The 23,717-nt window shown below is 40.0% G+C and overlaps 2 protein-coding genes and 1 pseudogene across 2 annotated transcripts in view; 2 read left to right on the top strand and 1 right to left on the bottom strand.

Annotated features, from left to right (window-relative positions):
- Positions 1-724: 724 nt before the first annotated feature.
- Positions 725-12,379, top strand: ptpn9b (protein tyrosine phosphatase non-receptor type 9b). The gene is made up of 13 exons (XM_046046780.1): positions 725-812; positions 3,245-3,388; positions 3,894-3,983; positions 4,251-4,375; positions 5,392-5,497; positions 5,624-5,734; positions 5,829-6,739; positions 6,934-7,030; positions 7,711-7,780; positions 7,929-8,007; positions 8,605-8,755; positions 8,955-9,162; positions 9,633-12,379. Exons 1-13 carry the CDS (start codon positions 780-782, stop codon positions 9,854-9,856), a joined length of 2,349 nt encoding a protein of 782 aa, XP_045902736.1. The 5' UTR covers positions 725-779; the 3' UTR covers positions 9,857-12,379.
- A 1,501-nt stretch (positions 12,380-13,880) lies between these two features.
- LOC123969691 lies at positions 13,881-15,808 on the top strand (annotated as a pseudogene).
- Positions 15,809-23,610: 7,802 nt separating this feature from the next.
- LOC123969690 (thrombospondin type-1 domain-containing protein 4-like) overlaps positions 23,611-23,717 on the bottom strand; it is a 4,416-nt gene continuing 4,309 nt past the window's right edge. Inside the window, exon 6 of the mRNA XM_046047309.1 lies at positions 23,611-23,645. Within this exon, the coding sequence (XP_045903265.1) occupies positions 23,611-23,645 (35 nt within the window). The remainder of the gene's footprint in view (positions 23,646-23,717) is intronic.

Genomic DNA, 23,717 nt, shown 5'->3' with positions numbered 1-23,717 from the left:
CCTAGACAATTCCTAGAATACTACTACCACCAAGTAATACTAATTTTAATAATACTAAATGTATTGTCCTTTAGTTAAATGTTTGGATGAATACAGAGTTGAACAACAGTTTGTGGTTAAATAAAATAGCGGTAAACATTGTATCGATGGATGAATAATGTTTTTACAAGTTGCCTATTAATAAAATGTCAATGAAATCATAAGCTTTAGACTGACTAAACTGTTCTAAAGTGTTTATAAACTGTCCAGTAAGTGCGGTAAATTGTATGGTTAAATACAGAGAGCTGGTAATATGTGTAAATCATAGACTGTATATGGTGTAAATGCATAAATAAATCTATAGTAAGTAAAAAAAAAAAAAAAAGAACAAATATAATACAGATTTTGAAGTGTTTGTGGTCAAATCAAATGTGATTCATCAATCCACAACATGTATCATCTGATAATGTCAGTGGTGAAACATTCTGATAAGATACAGTTTATGAACTGTATCTTATGATAACATGTGTGGACAAATAAATCCGTGTATCATTCTCCCTTAACTTTATCATGGTGCATAACGACAATCAACACTTAAAGCAATCAGTGTTTGGTCATTTTTAACCTTCACACTTGGTCGAACATGATTTTTAGCGTCTAGTTTATTGTCAGTAGCACACTGCATTGATAAATCCTGTCGGGCAATGCTTGTGGGCGGGGCCTGGGTGTCTGTCTCGGGGTGTAGGGCGTGAGTGAGCGGCTGGTGGGCGCGCCCGCTGCGACGTTGCGGAGGCTTCAAGATGGCGGAAGCCCTGACAACTCAGGAGCAGCTGGTAAGGGTCTCTTTACGGACTTTTCCTCATCTTTCCATTAGGTTCAGCGTGTACACGTGTCACCATCATTTTCTTCTGTAAGCGGCGGTGTTTCCCATATATTTAGTCACGGTGATTGTCCCCGTGAACGATGCGGTGTAGTAAACAGCCCTGGCCCGTTAGCACCCTCCTGAGTCTAGTGACTCCGGTGTGACTGACAGCAGTTAGCATGTGTGTTAGCATGATGGCGCTTGCTAGTAGTAGTAGTAGTAGTAGTAGTAGGGCTCACTTAACCGGCTTTGTATCTCGAATACTCGCTCCCTTGACAACCCAGCTTTACGTGTACCGCATATCTATGTTCATGTCGCTGATTTAAGTAGATATACGTCGTTACCTATGATTTGCCCCGTAAATGCGGCTTCAAGTGTCTTTAAAGCTATCGTTAGTCATCCAGCTGCCACATGTAACCTAGCCGCTGGCTAATGCTAATAGCTATTGTTGACTTGCAGGGATTTTCCTCGACAGCGATCTTGCTAGACTCTAAATATCATGTTGGACCAAGTGGGAAGGTTTAAAAAGACCAAACACTGATTGCTGTAAGTGGTGATTGTGATTATGCACCATGACAAAGTCAAGACAGACCAAGACGCTAGTGTTTGCAACGAGCTAGCTAGCAGTAGTCTGCTCTCCGATTTTACGATTCACAGAAGTGGTCCTCCGGTTCCTAGCATTGTTGTTGCCATCACTTTCTAGTAAAGGGGATGGGCCTGACATTGATAGCAAACCCTCAAATGTCACGCAGCAATTGTGATGACAGCTTCATTGTATAGCCGCTTGTTTTATCTGCAGCATTTATTCACAAGGTTAACGGATCACTAAGCTATGTTACAGAACACGCTTGTAACTGCTCCCCAGATTTGCCGATGTGTCTATTGGTAGTGAACATGCCCTTTCCCAGATTCAGTAACGTCCATCGATTTACTGCCCTGTCCACTTGCTGTATAAAACGTTTGCAGTTTTAGCTCGCCGATGAAATTAACGACTTGATGTGCTTGCAACCATCCTGGTGCTGATGTTCAGTTACTGGTGGTAACATACAGTATATCCTAAGGGTGAGACTTAAAGGTACCCTCTGTGACTTTGTTTTATAGTTTCCCCAAATCCAAAAATGTTATCCCAGCTTGCTGTTGGCCATTTACAAACATGTTTTGGCAACTTCAACTTTGATTTTAGAGCATTTATTGTAACTTACATTAACTCTCTTCAAGGGAGGAAAATTATGATAAAATATACTACCAGTAACTGAATGCCAGCTTGAGGGTTGTCGAGGGCATTAAATTGTAACCTTTGGTGTAAGTATGTTTGTCTAATTTTATCCCTCGCATCTCTTGTCTCAATTGAAATGCCAGGACCAGGTGTACGTTTCTCGAACATGTGTGCATACACTCTGCAGCTTCAATATGTGTTCAGTCACAGCATTGCACCCACAGTGCATTCTTGCCACAGAGTTCAGACTACGTCACATCCTGACAGTCTCAATCATTTTAAGTGCAAGTGCTGTGACTGTATAAATGTAGTTAAATAAAAATATATACTTTTTTGTGTATGTTCATTATTGTGCTGATGACATGGTTCCATACACATATGTTAGGGTTTCCCACAGTGAGATATTGCAGTGGTATGCCACATGACTTTCAACAAAGACCACCTATCCAGGCCTGGCATCATAAAAATTAATATACTTTCCCCATTGTGGTTAATGAATTACTAGTGTCTGTCATGAAATAAAACATTTGCAGGTAGAAGAAGAGCAGGGGTCACACAGCAAATGCCATATATTTAAGTGTGTATAATAGTGCTTTATCTTTTAACAAAATTGCTCATGAGCTCATGAGATTTTTCTGCATTCTTCTTCTTTGTGCTATGAGAGGGTAGATTCCAGTTTTGTATATAGCTAAACTGTTGTACCCATTCATAAGACTCTCCTTGTGCTGGTTACATATTTGGAGGACAGTTGCAGCTCACTTGGGTGAAAACAAGCTGACTGTTGTCTCTTCCTGGCATATGAGTGCTCTCATCCAAAGCATCTTCCAGGGCCCCAGCATGCTGCTGCCGTCTGTATCACACATTTTTGTAACTTTGGCAGGCAAAGAACAAAAAGGCTGAGGAGGGCTGACAGACTCACGCGTTTCTTTGTCATGTCAGTTGTAATTCCTGTCTTCTCTCTTTCCTATCAGGTTCTCCTCCTCTGGTTATACCCCTTCTGCACAATTTTGTTTTCTGCCGCTAATAGTTTAGGTGTTCAGTGTCTTGCTCAAGGACACTTTGATGCTCTCTCGAACCAAGAACCTTCCGATTACTAGACGGCTACTCTACCTCATGAGCCATGCCTCCCACTCACACACTAACACCTTACCTTTTTGTCTTCCATCAACTTTCTGATGTTTGTCCAGGCTGTGGAGGAGTTCCTGAGTGAGGTGCGTAGCAGGGAGCAGCCTCACAGTGCTGGGTTCGTCTCCCAACCTACCGCTGTAAAGTTTCTCATGGCCCGCAAGTTTGACGTCTCCAGAGCCATCGACCTCTTCCAAGCATACAAGGTACAGCAGCGCGTTGCTTGGGGACAAAACCGAGATGACTGTTTAGCAGACATGCTAACAATGTCCTGCCCCGTTCAGTTCTAAATATCAACGTGCTGTATGGGGGGAAAGTCAGTCCACAGTCTTCTTTGCAGACCCATACAGGAGGTGGACACAATATCATGAACACCCATAAAATCCTAATGAAAACAAAAACATAAGCAACAAACAAAACCATTGCTAACCCAATTGTTTTATGTTTAATACTGACTGAAGACAAGTGCTGTATTATACTGTTGCTATATATATATATATATATATATATATATATATATAACCTTTAAAAGCACAATCGATGACAAAAAACAAGTGTTAGAACCTGTTCCAGTTTGATTTACAGACTAACACTAGACAACAACCACATTCAAGTTAAAATTTTGATGCTGTTTGTGTACATGCTGTTTTAGCTGCAAGCTAATGACGTCCCCTCTTCTCTCCTGTCTCTAACATCATGCATCAAAACTAGAACACAAGAATCAAAGAGGGCATCATCAATATCAACCCTGACGAGGAGCCCCTGCGCTCTGAGCTGCTGAGTGGCAAATTTACAGTCCTGGTGAGTGTTGAAGCAATTATGATCCACATTTCACAAAGTAACTGCGGTTTATCATTTCAGTATTACACCCCAGGATACACGTAAAATGGTGCACACCCTAGTCATTAAAGAAGAATTTTGTGTGTTTGTGTATGTGCACGTCAGTCTGCACATTTGTTTTTGCACATAATCATAATTTCTAGCTGCCCTTTCTCACAAATCATATAGAATACAAACACTCTGGATTTGCAAAGGTGTGTATAAATAACATGTTAATGTTCCTACCAGCCTGGCCGTGATGCAAAGGGTGCTGCTTTGGCACTCTTCACTGCTCGTCTCCATCGGCCAGATGTCACCACCCACAAAGCTGTGCTGCAGGCCATCATCTATCAGCTGGACAAAGCCATAGAGAGGTGATGCCCTAACCCAGTAGTTCTTATCCTGGGGGTCGGGACCTGGTCCCAGGGGGGTCACGAGAATGCTGCTATAGACACAAAAAAAATAACTAGACGTACTGTAGTTGTGAATGGAATCACTTTGGGTGGACACTGTAAATATTTTGCACTGTTTAATCCAGCAGGTGGCGGTAATGCCAACCGCTATAAAACGACAAAGAAGAATCAGGCCCCGATCAGACAGAAAGCGCTTTGCTGGTTTGAAAACCTGAGCAAAGCACTGTGGTTTTTTTAATGTTGCTAGGCAACCACTGAATCAGCTGTCCTGTCAGTGTAATCAAAGATTATAGCACCAGCGATCTGTAATCTTAAGTAATAATGGTCATATTAGCAGAAACTTGATCACAACTCACAGGTCTGAGTCTTTTGTTGCTAAAAAAAACATCTGCCAAACGGAGGGCGCCTGCTCTGGCACTGTCTGTGAGGTGTACAAATACGAGTTTAATTTTTTTTCAACTGCGTGCGCTCAGAGCGCTCATTCAAAAATGCAAGACGTAGCAGGCGGCCAAAACGCCGGGGGGGGGTTGCGAAATATTTTCAACTTCAAAAAGGGTTCAGACTGCCAGAAAGTTTAAGAACCCCTGCCCTAACACTTTATTCATACATACATACACGCAGTTTGTACCTTGTTGTTGTGGTTCACTTGCTCGTTTCATTTTGTCATCATTCATTTCTTCCCTTTTCTGTTTTACATTTTTCAATGTAGACTTTACCTTCTAAAGGCACTAGTGACTTCTTGCTATGAGTGGAGTCAGGTCCCCAGATAGTGTTGGCCACTTTTGTTGTCCCCAACATGAGATTTTTGTTTGTTTTCCTATAAGCACCTGGATAAAAAAAAAGAAAGCCACATGCCTTTATTTATTTTTTGAAGTTTATCTCAGGTATAGTTTATGAAATTATAATGTGTGTGTTATCGCTTCTTTTGACCATCCTCCTCTGCTTTTAATTTGAAAATCTTGTTTATTTCCCCCCAGTGCACAAACTCAAAGAGACGGGCTCATATTTATCTACGACATGACCAACTCCTGCTATGGCAATTTTGACTATGAGCTCTGTGTCAAGATCCTCAATTTGCTCAAGGTGAATATAAGGAACGTCCGCTGCTCTCTCTGATCTGCCTGCCTTCAAGTTTTTGGTGTCCAACTGGTCTCTGAAATTTTATAACCCTTTTCATACTTTTGTCTGTCTGGCATTTGTGTTTACTAGGGTGCATTTCCAGCTCGTCTAAAATGTGTCTTCATTGTGTCATCACCTCTTTGGTTTCGAGCACCTTTTGCCGTTCTCCGCCTATTTGTACGCGAGAAGCTAAGAGAAAGGGTATGTGGGTCTGTTTTCATTTGGAGTTATATCATAGTATGCACGTTGTTTAGTTGATGTTTGAAATATGTCTTGTTTTTTCTTCTTTCACCAGGTGTGCACTGTGAAAGCTCATGAGTTGGCCAGTCACATCCCAGTGTACTCCCTCCCTGAACACTTGGGTGGGACATCCCAGTATAGCCACGTGGCTTGGATCCAGTCCTGTGTTAATATACACACAAACACTGTTGAGGGTGACAAACAAGAACATGACACACACGACTGTGTGGGAAGCCTGCTGCGCTCCTACAGCTTAGAGTGCAGCAACACAAGCGCAGGTGCTACACTGTCCCACACCCATATAAACTCACAGTTAGGTTCTGAGCTAGCCGTGGCTAACTCTTACTGCTACGATGATAGCAATGCTAATCCAAACAACCACTGCGGTGTGGTGGAGGGCAGGACTGGAGGCCCAGGACAGTACCAGCAGAGCCCACAGTCTACTTCAAACAGGCCGCAGGGGAACCACCAACACTGGAACGGCTCAGCAGTGAGCAGGGCCAACGTGGCCATTAGTGGCTGTAGCCCCAATGCTAACATTAATGGTCGTGGCCGCCAGGCCCCTCCCCAGTCAGACACGCCCCCTGACACACCGCTTTCCCAGAAGGGTTGTGGGGATACGATTGACGGCATGGTAACAGACTCTAACCGTAGGTCTCAGAATGAGGGCGTAAAGGAGGAGGACGAGGAGGATGGTGAGGAAGAGGAAGGTGTACCGCCGTTGCCCCAGAAGTCTTTGCCTCGCCCCCCACAGCAGCTTTCCTCCCAGTCCCCGCCCCTGTCTTCGTCATGGGGTCCCGAGGATGAAGACCACTGCATGGAGGTGTCTGTTCACATGCCAGAGCAGGGAGGTATGACGGTGCATGACCTGGTGGAGCATGTGAAGCGAAAGAAAAAGAAGGGGATCTATCAGGAGTATGAGGAGATCCGCAAGGAGCCTCCAGCAGGCGCCTTTGACTACTCCAAGTAAGAGGGGAAAACATTCTGTCCATTTGGCTCCTTTTTTTTTCAGTGCCCTTCTGTCTCTCTGCTGGCCACTTGTTTTTATTTTCAGTTTCTCTGTTCCAAGGTGAAGGAAAATTTCGTGACGGTTAACACATCAACCCGCTATTATAAGTCTGTCGTGTTACCTCACATTGTATTCAATTCTGCCTTTACAGAAAACTGTCCAATCAGATAAAGAACAGGTACAGTGACGTTCTCTGCCTGGATCAGTCACGAGTGCGACTCTGCCAGCTCTGTGATGACGAGGATGAGGTGATACTTAATTCATCAATCTGTTCTCTCTTTCTCTTGTTTTAATGAACTCTGGATTAATTTCATTCACAAATGTTCTCTCAAAGTTATGTTAAATATTGCACGCATCAGCAAATGATTGGCTGTAGACATAAATGTGGAGAATTGGTGTTGCTTTAGCAGTTATATTAGATTTGAGTGTCTACAGTCTACATTTTGGGTATGTTCTTTGTGGTGTCATCCCCTGCTTTTATCTTCTGTATCTGATAAATGTGATTGGAAAGTAGAGTGATTTACCGTCTCTGTGGGTTTTGTGTGGTTTAAAGGTGAGGCTTGTTTGCTTTAGGCAGCCTGGGTCTTATTTTTGTAAAAATGAGTACAGTGTTATCGTAACAGATACCAATAATGGCTAAAAATATGAATAGAAGACCAGGTTGTAAAAAGTATTTCAGACAAAATAATGGCTTTAGAAGAAATGTTGGTAAAATTAATGAATCTGCTATGGAGGAATAAAGTATTTTATATATTGACATTTTAATGTGACTCCAGTCTACATTTCTAACCTAAGTATGTGACTGGCCTAAAAATAGGATTTGGGGAACCCACTTATTAATAGTAATGTTCAGTGTCCTCCTACAGGAGGCAGTAAATGCCACCACCAAGCAGTACATCTCACCTCTCTTCTGCTTTGTGTTTCACAGACATCAGATTACATTAATGCCAGTTTCATGGATGGGTACAAAATGACCAATGCCTACATTGCAACTCAGGGTGAGCAGCAACTACTCTTCTACTCCTTATTATCTTTATATAGCCCTCCATCCCATATACACTTTTTCTGCTCCAACACTACTTAGTCCCACCTTATTGGGATAAAGTTTGGTGTTGCCATGACCTGACAGACTTTTGTGTCCCTCAGGTCCTTTGCCAAAAACCTTTGGTGACTTCTGGCGCATGGTGTGGGAACAGATGGTACTTATTATTGTCATGACCACCAGGTGAGACTCCTTTATATCTCAGATTTATTTATTTATTCAGTTGTGTGTTACAGATGGGGTTTGTATATAGAAGTGGTGTTCAAAAATTGATACAGCAATGTATCGCTATACTTTTTTCCATGATACTGTATCTATATTTCAGCCCATCTTATTGATACATAAATGATAGTGCTTTGAGTATTAGCTCAATGCTAACATATAATTGGAATCTCCATTAACATGCTAACAGACATTAGCATTGCGATAATATAGTCTAACATTAACTACACATTTTGCATGCTTAACATCCTAAAAGACTGAAAAACGTATGCTGCAGAATTGGGCAACAATTTGGACTTATAGTAAATAAAGAGAGAGAACCTGTACTGAACCTTTTCACAGGCATTTTGTATTAATTGTTAGACAGATATCGTGATGAATCATTTTAGGATTGTCTTGCAATATACTGATTATTGCAGAATTGCTGTATCATGATATTATCTGTATCATGAGCCGTGTATCATTTCATGAGGTACCCTGTGATTCCCATCCCTAGTTAACAAGTCCTTGATGGGCTTATGATGAGATTAAAAAGATGTGAAATTTTGTGTGTCTCAGGGTGGTGGAGCGTGGGCGTGTCAAGTGTGGTCAGTACTGGCCTCTTGAGGAGGGCAGGACTGAGCAGCATGGATACTTCTTGGTCAGGAACACACACATCCAGGTGTTTCAGGACTTCAAACTCTCCCACCTTGAACTTTACAACACACAGGTAAGTCACTCCGACTGCATATCTTCATGACTTTGGGGGGGGGGGGGTACTTAAAATTCTAATAAGATTACTTGACATGACCCTGATGACTCTAGATTGTTGGATTGCTTTTGTCAGTGGAATCTCTTAAATTTCTAAGATATCCCCATTACATGTAATGTGTTGCTCTATTCTTTAAACCTTTGTCACCTCTCCTTAGTCTGGAGAGAGACGGGAGGTGTACCACTACCTCTATGTCAGCTGGCCAGACTTCGGGGTGCCCAAAAGTGCTTCAGCTATGTTGGACTTCCGTGAGCATGTGCTTCGGACGAGGGAGGCTGCAGTCCAGAGCCTGGGATCCAGTTGGACGGGGCCTCCAGGGGGCCCCCCTGTGGTTGTGCACTGCAGTGCCGGCATTGGCCGCACAGGTAAACATAGCTTTATGAGTGGACATTTTATTAGATAAACCTGTGTGTTTATTTAAAGACATTTTTCCTTTACGAGGTATGTGGCTTTGTCCTGGCATGTTATATTGGTGTTGCTGTAAAACAAAACAAAAAATTTCATGTAAAGACGTGTAACTGAAGTAGGCTGGCTATCATTTTAAGTTTTGCAATGCAAGCACCTGAGTTCTGGTAATAATACAAAAACTATTTTCTATTCACTTTTTATGTAATTTTATTTATGTAACATTTCTACAAAACCCATTTTTTCATTTAACATAACAAGCCCCCGATGCTGAAAAAAATCCTAGAGGAAACACTGCTAGAGTTTTAGATTTTCCCGTGGTGTTGTCTGTATTGTCCAGTCTTTTTTGACCTAAGCATCTGCGCTTAATTGGGTAACGTTTTCTTGTGTAACTTCTCAATCTATGCCTTGCTCCCTGTTTCCCGACCAGGCACGTTCTGTACACTGGACATCTGCCTGTCCCGGCTGGAGGACATCGGCACAATAGATGTCTGTCAGACGGTGCGGCGGATGCGTACTCAGAGGGCTTTCAGCATCCAGACCTGGGACCAGTACTACTTTTGCTACACAGCAGTTATTGAGTATGCCCAGCGCAATGGGAAACTGAGCCCAGTGCAGTGGTCTGACTCAGACCTAGAGACTGACAGCGAGTGAGAGACACACAGAAGGATTAAAAAAAAACAAAAAACAATGGGATAGCCAACCTAAGCCGAAGTAATAGGAACTAAAGAGTAAGGAATGACGTTTCAAAGTAGAGGAGGGAGATGACTCTTCTGCCATAAGAGAGAAGAGACAAGGGATGGACATGTTGTTTTGGCTCTTGATGTAATGATGAAGACTCCCACAGTTGCTCTTCCTTCACATGAATGGATAGACAGCAGATTTGAAGAGCAGAGAAAAAGAACACAGGGAGTGGAGACTGCGCATTGCATCACTGATTGAGCAAGCTGTCCTGCCAATTTTCGAGCCCCTTTTTGTTTAGCAAACTACAGGGGGACTGCCCTGAACCTGTCTTGTTGACAATAGAGTTGTACGAGTTGTAGCATTTTTATATTACCTTGCACATGAGGAATGACAAACTTGAACTGTACCCTTTGAAGCCCTCCAAACCCAGTCTTCGTTCGTTTTTGCATTTCTTGTTCCTTTTCAACCCTGAACAACTCTGTGATCACAGATAAAATGTGAGGGGGTACGAAAAGGTGAAACTTGAAAACATTTTTTGTTTTGTGTTTTTATTTTTAAAGGAGAAATGGTTCTGCATGAGCAAATGGTCGTGACAGTAGATCAGTGTATGAGCCATTTAGTCCATTTCTGTTTTATCTTTATTTTCCATGTCCTTTTTTTCTATGGTGCATTTTCTACGTGTGTTTCATATTTGTGCATATGTAGACTAACATTTCAAAGCCAAAGTCCTCACCCTCAATGCTTGGATGTACTCCTTACTGAGATATTATAGACTGAAGCCCATGTATATTCTTGTAACATACATTTATACGTTATTGTGCATAGTAACAACCTCTGAAAGAATAGCAAAAAAACCTTGTTTTAATATAATTGACATAACCTTGAGAAGAAGTATAGCGAGTCAGGCTATGACAAAATATAGAAAAGGGTTCTGGTATTAAAACTGATATCGTATTGTAAATCTGTGTGATTTGTCAGGTCTAACATTATCTTTACTGTTGGAGCGTTCTGAATGGACGATCTTAAGTAATTTGGCCTTAACTTGATTCACTGCCTCGTCGTTCTCAGACCTAAACCATACCTGAAACTGAAAACTTTTATTTACCCTTTTGTTCTTTCCCTTTTTGAAACGTATGCCCTCGATATCACAATTGTTGTTTGATTCTCGAGGCATATTCTGCCTCAGATAATTGTGCCTTCAACTTTTCCTTAGCTTAACGTCTCGCTAGTGTAGTAATAACACCCAAACTAGTGCACTTGAGTAGTACACATTGACTATGTGTCACACAGGACACACACATTTTGCCTATAGTCCTGTACATAGTACACTACTAATAATAACAAGACAGTAGTGAGTTACCTGGGACTAAGCTCTGGATTGAGACATGGCTATTCTTTTATCATTTGACCTCAGGGGGTAATTCTAGTGTATTTTGCCTAGTGTCAAAGATCCATTTCTGGGTTTGCCTCTGGTAAATTATCATTTAAGAAAAAACTATATCAACTTTATTTTGTATTTTTTACTGTATTGTATCTTACTATATTTATGTCTTTGTAAAACTTCTATAATATTGAAATCAGTGAATGTTGGTACGATGCTACAAAGAAAACAAACCAGTTATTGTATTTGATAAGCTGAACAAATCAGATGGGGAGTGAAGTATATTTTTTGTTGTTCACAATGAAACTTTGGTGGAAAATGTCACTTGCCATTGTATTTTCAGAACTGACTTGTATAAATGGTGATTGTTCAATTCTAGGAAGATTTGGGGGGGAGGGGGGACTGGGCGAAGCAAACGACCGTTTTTAGAGAGCGTATTGTAAAACTCTTCAGTAACAATTACATTAACGTCTTAATGTTTGGTACCCAATGCCAAGGACAAAACAAAAAATAGCTATGAAGAGGAAAAAATAGCAAAGTTAGCAAAGTGGTTGCCATTTCTGTTCACAAAATCCCAGCTTGTTGTCTGAAAAAATATATAATTGGACTGGATTAAGGTTTATCGGCATGGAAAGCGAGCCTTGAATGTTTTTGGGGTAATGGTGTCTAAGCAATTTTGTCAAGACAGACATGGATATTGTGAATGTGGACCCTGCATCCCTCAATGCCAAAGGCCCAGGCTCACCCTAAAGATTTTATTTTATTTTTTTGCTCTCACACATCCTCAACAGCCTACTAGCATGGACCTACCAGTGCAGCCTTGCATCCATGAACACAGAAAGACTCGGGAGCACCTTGGGAACATTACTTAAGATTATGTATAGCCACAAAATGGGAGTGTGTGTGTGTGTGTGTGTGTGTGTGTGTATGTAAAAAGAGTCTCAGTTCCCATGCTACTTTGAATTTGTTGAATGAGAAACCGAGAATGCAACGTGCATTTGTCATTGGTGTTCATCTAATGTTTCTTTCTGTGCTTTAAGTTCACGTGATTGAATTACAGCCTTTTACATGCTGTCATCAAGGCTGTCCCATTAAAGGTCCAGTGTGTAATATTTGAGGATCTATTGACATAAATGCAATATAAAGTCCATAACTATTTTCAGTGGTGTATAAAGGCCTTACGTAATGAAATTAGGTTTTTATTGCCTTAGAACGAGCCATTTCTATCCCCTTACATGGACGTCACCATGTTTCTACAGTAGCTGAAATGGACAAACTGTGCTACAGAGCGCGTTTTGTCACTACGTTCTTCTTTGATAGCACCACTATCAAGTATTTAATTATTTTTATTTTATGCCGCTATGAAAGCACCATAATCTGACCGCAGGCCAGATATTATTGCTGGCGGGCAGTTTTGCCGAGGGTCCATAATGACAGAGAGAATTAATGTTGTAAAATGCCTTTGTAAACTTTAACTATTAGACCTATGTGGTTTAAAATGGACTGTGGTTCAGAAACAACAATAACATGGTTTTACTGAATAAGTGTATTCAAATATTTATTTTAGTTTTTGCTTAATGATGCTATTTGACCAACAATAGTGTATTGATTAATTACAAATATGTATTGACATTTAGGCTACCTCTCCTCCACTCTGTAGGGTGAGAGCCTGCAGGACTTAAAAATAAGGCAAAAACATAAAATAAAAAGTGTGTAACGTGTTTCAGCGTCGTCAAGGTAACGTGATAAAGTGGCAAAGTGCTGTTCTGTTCCCATTTACACCATTTTTAGCCCTTACAGCTTTTTTTTTTTTTCTCTTTATTAGTATAGCAGTATTAACAATGCAACATACAGGGATACATACAGTCTATGCATACAACACATAAAAGATACAAAGTTACATATAGCTAGGGGGGGCTACAAAAAAAGAGACAAATATGAAAAACAAAAAAGGACAAGAATATCACAGAAAGACCTTCAAATGTGTACAGATATTAAGTACCTTCAGAGCCATTTTGTTGGAAGAGAAACCAATTGTTGTAAAATAAAGTTCAATTTCCTTCTTAAAGACTATAAATAGGGGGTTTTTGTCTGTAAATTTGCATTTATGTATATGAAATTTTGCCAGAAACAAAACTAAACTAAAAATAAAATAATGGTCGCAGTGCAGCTTTTCATTACTGGAAACCCCAAAAACAACATTCTGACAGAACAAGCAGAAACCTGGATATATATAATCATTAATAAATGTACATAAATCCTTCCAAAATTGTTTTACAAAAGTGCTGAACAGATGTAATATTATTTCTATATGAGTCTCACAAAAAGTACATTTAGGATCGATGTCCTTTTTAAACCTCTTCATGTAATACTTAGTGGGGTACACTCTATGAATAATCTTAAAGGATACTTCCTTAGTTTTGTTAATAAGTAAATATTCATGGGGCAACATCCAAATGTTTCTCCAGCACAGATCATTGACAAACTGATTCCAATAATACATGACATATGGAATAGAGACTATGTCTTGTTGGAACAAGGCACGAATAGCTCTGTTGTTACGTGGACGGGAAGAGAAGCAGACTTTTCCTACTGTATAGTCACCAGGATCAAATGCGGATACAACCTGAAGGTCAGGTCTATGAGCATTCCTGAACAATACAAGTACATCTGAAGGAATGGCATCCAGAACCAGAGCAAAGTCTCTGGGTGTTACAGGGATCCCATATAGATGTAAAAATTCCTGATAAGTAAGAAGAAAACCCTGCTCATTTAGAAGCTCTCTTACCAGTAAAATGATATTCCTGAACCAATATTCCAAGAAGAGGGACTTGTTTTTATGCAGAATGTCACGATTGTTCTAGATATAATATCTGTGCAGAGAGAAATTATGTTTGTAAATTAAGGCCCATGACAAAAAGGCCTGCCGGTGAAAAGCAGAGAGCTTAACAGGTACTTTGTCAATATCATAATTACAAACCGGCCACCAAACATAGAGAATACATGATTGAAAAATCAAACAGCATCTGGTCTATTTTCCGGCACACTTTGTCATCAAGATACAGGGACAGAGCAGCATAAGTCAGCCTAGATATTCCTTCAGCCTTAGAAATAAGGACTCGACCCTTTAGTGAGAAATCCCGCTGTAACCATTGATTTAGTTTTGTTTGGGTCTTTTTAATAATAGGGTTAAAGTTAACTAGGCCTCTGGATTTTTGATCCTTGAGGATGGTTATTCCTAAGCACATCAGTTCATTTTTAACTGGGATGCCACAATAAGAAGAGGTAAAACAGTTTTTAACAGCCATGAGTTTCTTGGACTTGGGAATAAGCCTTATTAAACTTTGAGTCATAGTGGGAGGGAGAGCATTTTTTTCTATACTTTCTATGAAGAACTCAAACAAGAAAGTAGTTAGATGTTCAGCAAATAACTTGTAAAATTCTGAGGTAATGCCATCAATTACAGGAGATTTGTTGTTTTTCAAGTGCCTAATAGACTCAGCAACTTCTTCAATGCGAATAGGTTTATTACATAGCACAAACTGTGTGCATTGCCCTGAGATTCTTTGCGAGTGGCACGTTCCTTTACACTACTGGAGATGCGGAAAACTTGGGGAAAAGTGCTGTCTGTTGTGACATTCGCAAAGTGTATCTGGCACTCAAGCAGTTTTTAGGGGGTTTTGTGGTATTTCCAAGCCACTTCAGACCACAGGTTGTGAAGCAGAATTTTTTTGCCATTGCAGGTACATTACAATTGTTAATGAAGATCATGCAACCATGATCATGCCAAAAAGTAGGACTTACAGTGTTCCTCAGGCTTCCCAACGTTATTGGTGCCGTTGACTGCACACACGTCCCCATTAAGGCCCCACCAGGCCCCAATGAAGGGGATTTTGTGAACCGAAAGGGATTTCACAGTGTAAATGTGCAGGTAAATTACTATTACAATTCTCAATATTCCAGATTAGTAATATATCAAATAAAAAAAATTTATCAAAGTATGCAGTTGACTGATTAAAAATATCTTAGATGGTGTGTGACTCAATGTCATACATCACAAATGTGGAAGCAAAATGACCTGGTTCTGTGCATGACTCCAGGAATTTCAGAGAGTCACATTTATGAACATTATTTGAACGTGGTAAGAAATTTTTATATCAACCTCACTGTATGACATACATTTATTCTGAGCCTAACAAAAGTGCATTGCCTGCAGGCAGTATTTTCTGACGCCATTCCCTGACCCAAACCCCGGACCACAAACCTGTTACAATGCAGCTCTAGCCAGGACAAGGGCACGCATTGAAATGACCTTTGGGCAACTAAAGGAAAGATTTCAGTGTCTGAAGGGTCTGAGGGTTGCACCTGACAGGGCCTGTGACATTATTGTTGCATGTGCCATTCTCCACAACATTGCCACCATCAGAAAGGAGAGGACCTTTGTGGTGGAGGTGCAGCCTGATGATGACCTCCAGCCAGTGCACTTGGACCAACCTAGTGGCAGAGCTGCATGGGACAGAATTGTGGAACACCATTTTTGATTTTTTTGATTTTTTGTTTTTTTACAAACAAAAACATTCATTAAATGAATAGAAGACAAGACAACATGCTTAGTTCCTTGATTTTTATTTCAATTATTCTTTGTAAAGAAAAGCCAGTGATGGTCATCTTTTGCCTGCAATAAGATATATTGTTATCCAAGGTCAGCAATAGTACTCCTTTTCAATCAACTCAATCTCTAGTGCCAGTATTTTCTTCTTTAAGGTGTCAAGTTCTATTTCTCCCCTTAATTTTTTTCAGGTCAAAATACTAAATTTTCTGTTGTAGATTCCGTTTATATAGGGTACGGATATCACCCTGTGCCATTTTTGGATAAAAAGTAACAGAAATAAAAAGGAAATATACTACACTGCCCACCTCTGTATCACTTTGTGCTGTAGGCCTGTCTGTAGGCCTGTCTGGCCTTTCCTCCTGCAACTCATATTGCAGTACACAACTATAAATTAAGCAGTTATTTATGCACTTACAAGTACTTCCTCCAAAGGACAGTCATCTGAGAGGGTTTCTTCACTGTGCTGTGCAAATAAAACTAATGGCTAACTAAAAAAGTCCACTTACTGCACATGCTTCAGCCATCACTTGCTTGGGAACAGGTAAAAGTGTTGGTGTATTATGTAAAACTGCACAAAAGAGGAGAACACAATGGCATTAAAATGAACTACACTAGGAAAAAATGTGATCAATAACATAGTGCAAAATAATTTTACATTAAATTATGCAGTTTTCACCTTCACAAGTCAAAGCAATTCATCACTACTCAATATTTATCAGTTGAAATGACTGTACCAGCCATTTGGATTATAGGCATACTTAATTTAATGCAGCAACAAATTATTTACAGTGTAGCAAGATAATTTAAAACTCATTTACCAGTAATGAAGGTGTTGCAACTGGTCCCTGGCTTTTGGTCTAAGGAAGAGCTGCCCCCAGGGATGCCCTCCACAATGGGTCTGTTCACATTTAAACCAAGGGCCAGCTCTTCTGCCGGGGTATAATGTGGGGGTGCAGGACCACTACCTGTTTTTTTCTGCTCTTCCTTTTTCTTGGTTGCTGTTATAAACAGACAAACACATAATTTAACATTTATTTTGGTAAAAGAGACTAAACAGTAGAAGTAGAAAAGATTACCATTTTGAAGAATATTCTTGTATTTCACTTTTACTTGTTCCCATGTTCTAGTGGGTCCTGAGGTGGCTCTGACATTAAGCAATTATGAAATTATTAAAATACAATATATACTGTAATAAGTGATAGAACCATAACATGGAGCACTTACGCATTTAATTTGTCTGCAACTTTTTGCCAGCCCTCCCTCCTGGCTTTTGCACACTTTGAGGTGTTCCCTGGCGTTTTAATTACGTTTTCAAATTCTGTATATCGCTCTTTGTCCATGGTGAACAGCCAATAGCAGCGTTGCTGATCAATGTTTCTACTATTGATACAAATCCCCTTTTAAACCAGTGCATGAACGCGCAGTTATCTCCGATAACTCAATCTAGCTGTACTAATCATAACCGGCAGGTGTGTTCGAAGAACCCAATTAGCCAGATCATGATTAGGCCGATGATATTATCTTGGATGTCTCATTTCATCTCGGATGTTTTAAGCAACGTACGAAGAACGGGCCCCTGGTCTTTTCTTGGTCACTCTCTTTCACATCTTAGCTTTCTCCATCAACATCTTGGTTCCTCTCGCCTCTGACATTAGTTAAATGTAGAGGCTGCTGAGCCCTGTTATGTTTGCCCGAATGACCGGCCCCGGCTCTGGCTCAACACCTCTCCACCTGTTGCGGCTGAGGCTAATAATCTCAAATTGATGTTAGCGAAATCACTAGAAAACACACATCGGTAACATTACTGTAAGTGGTTTTGCGTCGGTTGCTGAGTCGAGTCGGAGCTGGGCAGCCTCAGTGGACATAACATTAACGTTGTTGATAATGGAAAAAAAAATATGCGTGTGTACAGCTGTCCTTATTTACGAGGTACACTGATACGGTGGGTATGCCAAATCACCCAGAAACCACATACATAATGTTGCTTTAATGTGTTAGTGGTCCATGTGTGTCCATGTCATATTTTGCACAATAAACATACAGAATATTATCCTGTATCATTTATGAGAATGAACGAAAAGTAAATTACTAGAAATTCTTAACAATTCAATTAAGTCTCAAACAGAATGATTTATTATTAAAATAATTAAGAATTAACATTAATTATGATAATAATTATTATACAACAGGCTTAAAAGAACAGGCACGTTTAATGATACTGTACTAAATGAATGAAGAAATGAAAATTTGAACAGAAAAAACAAGAAACTTCAGAATCAATGACAAAATCAAAAACATGGACAGCATGACTCCACTCTAGTGGCATGGTACTTTTAATCTGGGATTAAAGTTGATTGAGGGCAGACATGAGCAGTGCCATCTTAAAGAATAAAGCACGTGGACCTTGGTTGGCTTGTACATGTGACCCCACAGCTGCTGGACATGTGGAAGTGACATCTCATCTGTGCCCTCTAGAGGTCACCATCTATCAAAATATGAGCCCTATACTGCATGAGCAGACACATTTATGAAACATACCTTGTGTTTATATCAGATTATCAAAATAGAAGCACTATTATAGATATGTTCCACACGTTCTGTGACTTCTGAATGACAAAGATTTTTCTCTAGCATTACTGAAATTGTTTTGAGCTAAGTTTAAATCACAAATAACATCATATCCATCTGTTATCTATACTCTGTTATGCCTTTGTAAGGTTACCTGGGAAGTAAGGTTAAGGTTAAGTCTCTTCCAGCAGGCGTTGAACATAAAGGAGACCTCTCTATATGAAACAAGAGGGGGATTCATTCCTGTTTGGTTCAATGTTCATGGTTACTCAACATTACAATAATGCATCAGGTTAATAGAATGAATGAAAGCCAAATCAGTTTTTCACAAGGGATTATGTAACAGTGTGATATAATTAGAAATATAAAAATTGAAATATTGGAAGATTTTGACAAAAGCCCTGGTATCGAGAAAAATTGTAGGTACAAAGATACAAATTGTGTCTTTTTTCAGGATGTACATGATTGTCATGTTACTATAGTAGAAACAGACAGGCCTACTTCTTGGATAAAAGTACTGTCTTGTCTGTGTTTAACTTATTTCTTTCATCGTTTTATCCCCTGCTTTTGTTCATTATGAGGATATGGGATTTGCAGGACTTTTTTTTTCCTTTCAAGAAATTACTGAACATCTTTTCTTAGACAGTAAAGATAACATGTGCTCATTTTGTGACTATAAAACATATTACAGCAGGTGTTACATGTTTTTTTAAGAACTATTTCAGTAGAGTTGTTGGGTAGTGAAGCATTCACAAGGAGGCTGGTTAAACGTTTACCTGCCTGGTTAATTAGTCAGTGTTTCATTAGTGTTAGGAAGGATGTAAAGAGGAATTACACAGAAACAGTTCATTGCACACAAGCGCGCTTTCACGCTCATGCATGCTAAATACTGTTATGGGATCAACAACTCAGCACAAGCCATCTGACATGGCACAGACACTCGGACTCCAGATCATGCTGCTTATTTTCTTGGAGAAATTGGTAATGACAAACTCAAAAGGTATTGTAATACTTGACTCCTATTATTCACAGATGAGAAATTCATTCAGAGCAAAGAAAAATTAAATTGAGTGAAATACTTTAAAGAATTACAGCTGCGTATACTCTTTATGTGGTATGTAAGACAATGCTAAAATGCTAAACTGGTAAATTGCCTGAGTTGTGATTTATTTTTTGCTAAATCAAAAGAATTATATGGCCAAAGATAAGAATATTATTATCATGCAAAGACATTTTTGTTCACAATTCTAGCAAATACACTTAGTCTCAGATTTTAGAGTTGGACAGTTTTTGTGTTTGTGAAGTCTGTTGACTACATGCTTTTGAGAATTGCAAACCCAAAATACCACAGATGTGGCTGGAAAAGGTTACAGAAAATTACATGTAATCATGACAACAAGGAAATGATGGTTGCTTTCCTTGTTATTGTCATGCAGCGAATAAACACCAAAGACAAATTCTGAAATATAAAATTAAAACAATGTACATGCCTTAAAATATAGCTGTCAGATATATTTTTATTTTCAGTCATCGCTCACTAATGGGAATCTAAATGCATAAAGAGAATGTACAGTATGTACCCTGATATTATTTTACAGGAAAACGACAAGAAACTGGGACAGGTGATCAGATGTAGCAGTACTTTAATTTTGATCAGTAAAACCCAAAATTCACAAGTTGATAAATATGATGATGATGAAAAAAAAAATATATATATATATACACACACACACACACACACACACACACACACACACACACACACATATATATATATATATATATATATATATATATATATATATATATATATATAGAACAATTATAATATATATAATTATAACAATTCGTTGCTTTTGTGTCTTGACAGTAGCTTTACTATCTCCAGATGCCAATGTCACCTGTATCATCCCTGACGACTGCATCTTGCCCTGCAGCTTCAGACCCACCGGCACTGTGGTGATCCACTGGTATAAGCAGCAAATCCCCGTTCACAGCTACTACTACAACAAGGATCAGTTTGGACTCCAGAACAAGCACTTCAGTGGAAGAACTTGCCTGTTCAACTCCCACATCCCTCACGGCAATGCCTCCCTGCTCCTCAGGAAGGTCAAAGTTCAAGACAAGGGCAGGTACAAATGTTACACGAGCACACGAAAGGGCAACCAGGAGATCTTTGTCAACCTGGAGGTGAAAGGTCTGTACAATTTGACAGAACTACAATTAACATTCAAGAAAGTGTGCCCATTTCACTACCTTTCAATGTCATTTTTGGTTTTCTTCTTTGGTCCAAAAGTGATTAATTCAGCACTGATTAAGCTATGAGTGGTAAAGCGTCTCCATTATCATCCTCATTACCCTCAAGAACGTGACAACAAGGTGGAACATTTTGTGCTCTTTTTCCCCCTCACTACTGCCCGTAGACACGGTCTTGCTTACTAAACTATTAATGGTTAATTGTCATGTTGTCATATAGAGAAGTGTTCTATATTAGGTACACTGATCTTAAACTAATGCAGCCTAACAAAACTGCAATACGTATAACTTTTATGAGGGTTATAATGTTACGTTTTTGTCAGAACCATTTTGGAAGGTGTTGATTTGACTTAATAGTGAGTCTAGAGGATCTGTGCTGCTGTTGAACTACACTGCAACTGATTCGATATTTTTATTTTATATTTTTAATATTATGGAAATGTTCTGGCATGAGGAAGAGGACTAGAATCGCTACCAAATGAGCATTTATGCATCAAAGAAGATATTTATAGAAATGTTGTAGCCTATTTTAACAGCATTTTTTAACAAATCCTTACAGAATTACAGACTAATGCCAAGTACATCCACTTGAGAAGGGTGTATAATAGGTGGAGTTTGATTAGTGAGCTGGACACTGTGAGGTCCATGTACAGGAATGCCTCATGCAAAGTCCAAATGGTGTGTGCTAATTACAAGTGTTAGGATGCATTGTGCACTAGCTTGGGTCATATTAGCCATTTGCCCTACTAACCAACAGCACAGCCAGTGGACCAGGGCACTGAAGTGTAGTGGAAAAGTGCCATCTGCAGGAGATTGGTTTGAAAGAGCAGCTCTGTTAAAGGCCAGCATTGCTACAGAAATCAGCAGGCTGTAGCTTATAGCTCCTAGTAGAGCGGGTTGCCTACTAATCAGAATGTCAGTGGTTCGCTCCCCTGGCTCCTCCAGTATGCATGTCCAAGTGTCCTTGGGCAAGATACTGAACCCCAAATTGCTTCAAATCTGTATGATTTCTGTTTCTGATGAGTCTCTGCCATCAATGAGTGAAGGTGATGTCATGTAAAAGTGATTTGAGTGCTATACAAGCAATGTGGCACCCTGTTCATTCGGTCATTCGGAGTCAGACTAGCAAAGTTGTTTATTTCTCACCAAATGTAATCGACCTCCCCCTCCAAATTCAATGCTCACACATTTGTCTTTTCTGCTATTCTTCTAGCTCTCATCCAGTCGGTGATCATAGAGATGACTGATGAGATGGTCACCTGCTCCTCTCACAACATCTACCCCGTCCCTCTGGTGACATGGGCCACAGACCCCACCTCTGCACAGGGAGCTCTACAAAATTCAACCTTCAAAACCACAGACCACAAGGGTCTGTTCACTGTGACGAGCACGCTGAGGATTCTGGGTAATCTCTTCAACTATACATACTTCTGCGCTTTCACGTCGGCTGACAAGACCCAGGTGTGGACTGCCTCTTGGAAAAACCAAGGTGCGTGTTGGTTACATAAACGTATAGTTTTCATAAAGAGCCTGATTTCAGACAAATAAAAGCAAAAAGGTGTATCTTTCAGAGGGCGTAACACAGGAGGAGGGTGACGCACTCTCCATCCCATGCATCGTCCCACAGAGTCTTCAGAATTTCTCTCTCACCTGGACCTTCAGCTCGTCCAGTGAGCCCACAGTTATCTTGAGATATGACACAAAGACCAGAAACACGTTTAACCTGTGGGAGGGTCTTGCTGAACTGGACCAAGACCTGCTTCTTCGGGGAGACGGATCTCTGCTGCTTCACAAGACAGACACAGAGGAACACTCTGGGACCTATACTTGCACTTTTTTAGGCCTGCAGAGCAAACACATTGTTCGTACCAAAGTAAATATCACTGTTTCATCAATAAGTGAGTATTAGATTGTTCTGTTTCTGGGGAGATGTCGATACAGGAAGGAAAATAGAAACAATTCACTAAAAGAAATGTGGCATGTTTGCTCTGCAGGTGTGGATGAGCAGGGTGTCCAGAGGTCATGGTGGAGCACGGCAGCTTCTGCAGCTTTTTTCTTGTTCACCGTCATTGTAGCTCTCCCTCAATGTGTAAGGAAAAGAGGTACGTAAGATATTCAGTCTGTAAGCCTTTGTGATTAACAGTGAGCAGAACAAGCATGATTGTAGCTGTGAGACATAACTTAATGGCTCAAAGCTCTGAGCTGCACTAAAATCATTGAGCATTTTTAAAGGTTGTGAAGTAGGTAAAACTGCATCTGGATCCAGATCTGTATCAACATACACAGTTTCAGTCATGCTGATGTGTAGCTGAATTCATCGATTGGAAAAATAACATCTCATTTTCAGGACAGGTTGTAATTTGAGTTTGTTTGTAGCTGCAGAATCACAATGTGTTGAAAAGGGCCATGCTTAAAATAATTTGTTGTAGTGAAAATTAAAGAAAAGTAGGGATAAAATAAGTTTTACACCCCAAAGTGCAGTTATGAGAGAAGTGCTTTATAAATGGCCACATGGTGGCACTGTCTGCAGTGTTCTATAATAATAATAATAATAATAAATTTTATTTATAATGCACTTTACATTTCAGGGAAATCTCAAAGTGCTACAACAACAAGGGGTTAAAAACAGTTCCAGAAATTAACAATCGCAATAAAACACCGTAACAAAAAATTTAAAACCATGACTGTTAAAAGGCCTTTTGAAATAAAAAAGTCTTTAGGCCCTTCTTAAAAACCTCCAGAGTTTGTGGGGCCCTTAGGGGCTCTGGGAGGGCATTCCAGAGCCGTGGGGCGACTGCCTGGAAGGCCCTGTCTCCCATGGTGGAGAGTTTAGTCCTTGGTTGGTGCAGGCAGTGGGTAGAGGTGGAGGAGCGGAGGTTTCTTAAGGTGGTGAGTGGGGTGAGGAGTTCACTGAGGTAGGCAGGGGCAGTTCCATGTATGCACTGGTGGGTAAGGAGACAGATTTTATATTGAATTCTGTATTGAATGGGCAGCCAGTGGAGGGATTTCAGGAC

The sequence above is a fragment of the Micropterus dolomieu genome, linkage group LG04 (genome assembly GCF_021292245.1).
Source record: "Micropterus dolomieu isolate WLL.071019.BEF.003 ecotype Adirondacks linkage group LG04, ASM2129224v1, whole genome shotgun sequence".
Lineage (NCBI taxonomy): Eukaryota > Metazoa > Chordata > Actinopteri > Centrarchiformes > Centrarchidae > Micropterus > Micropterus dolomieu.
This window is presented reverse-complemented; position numbering and strand designations above follow the sequence as displayed.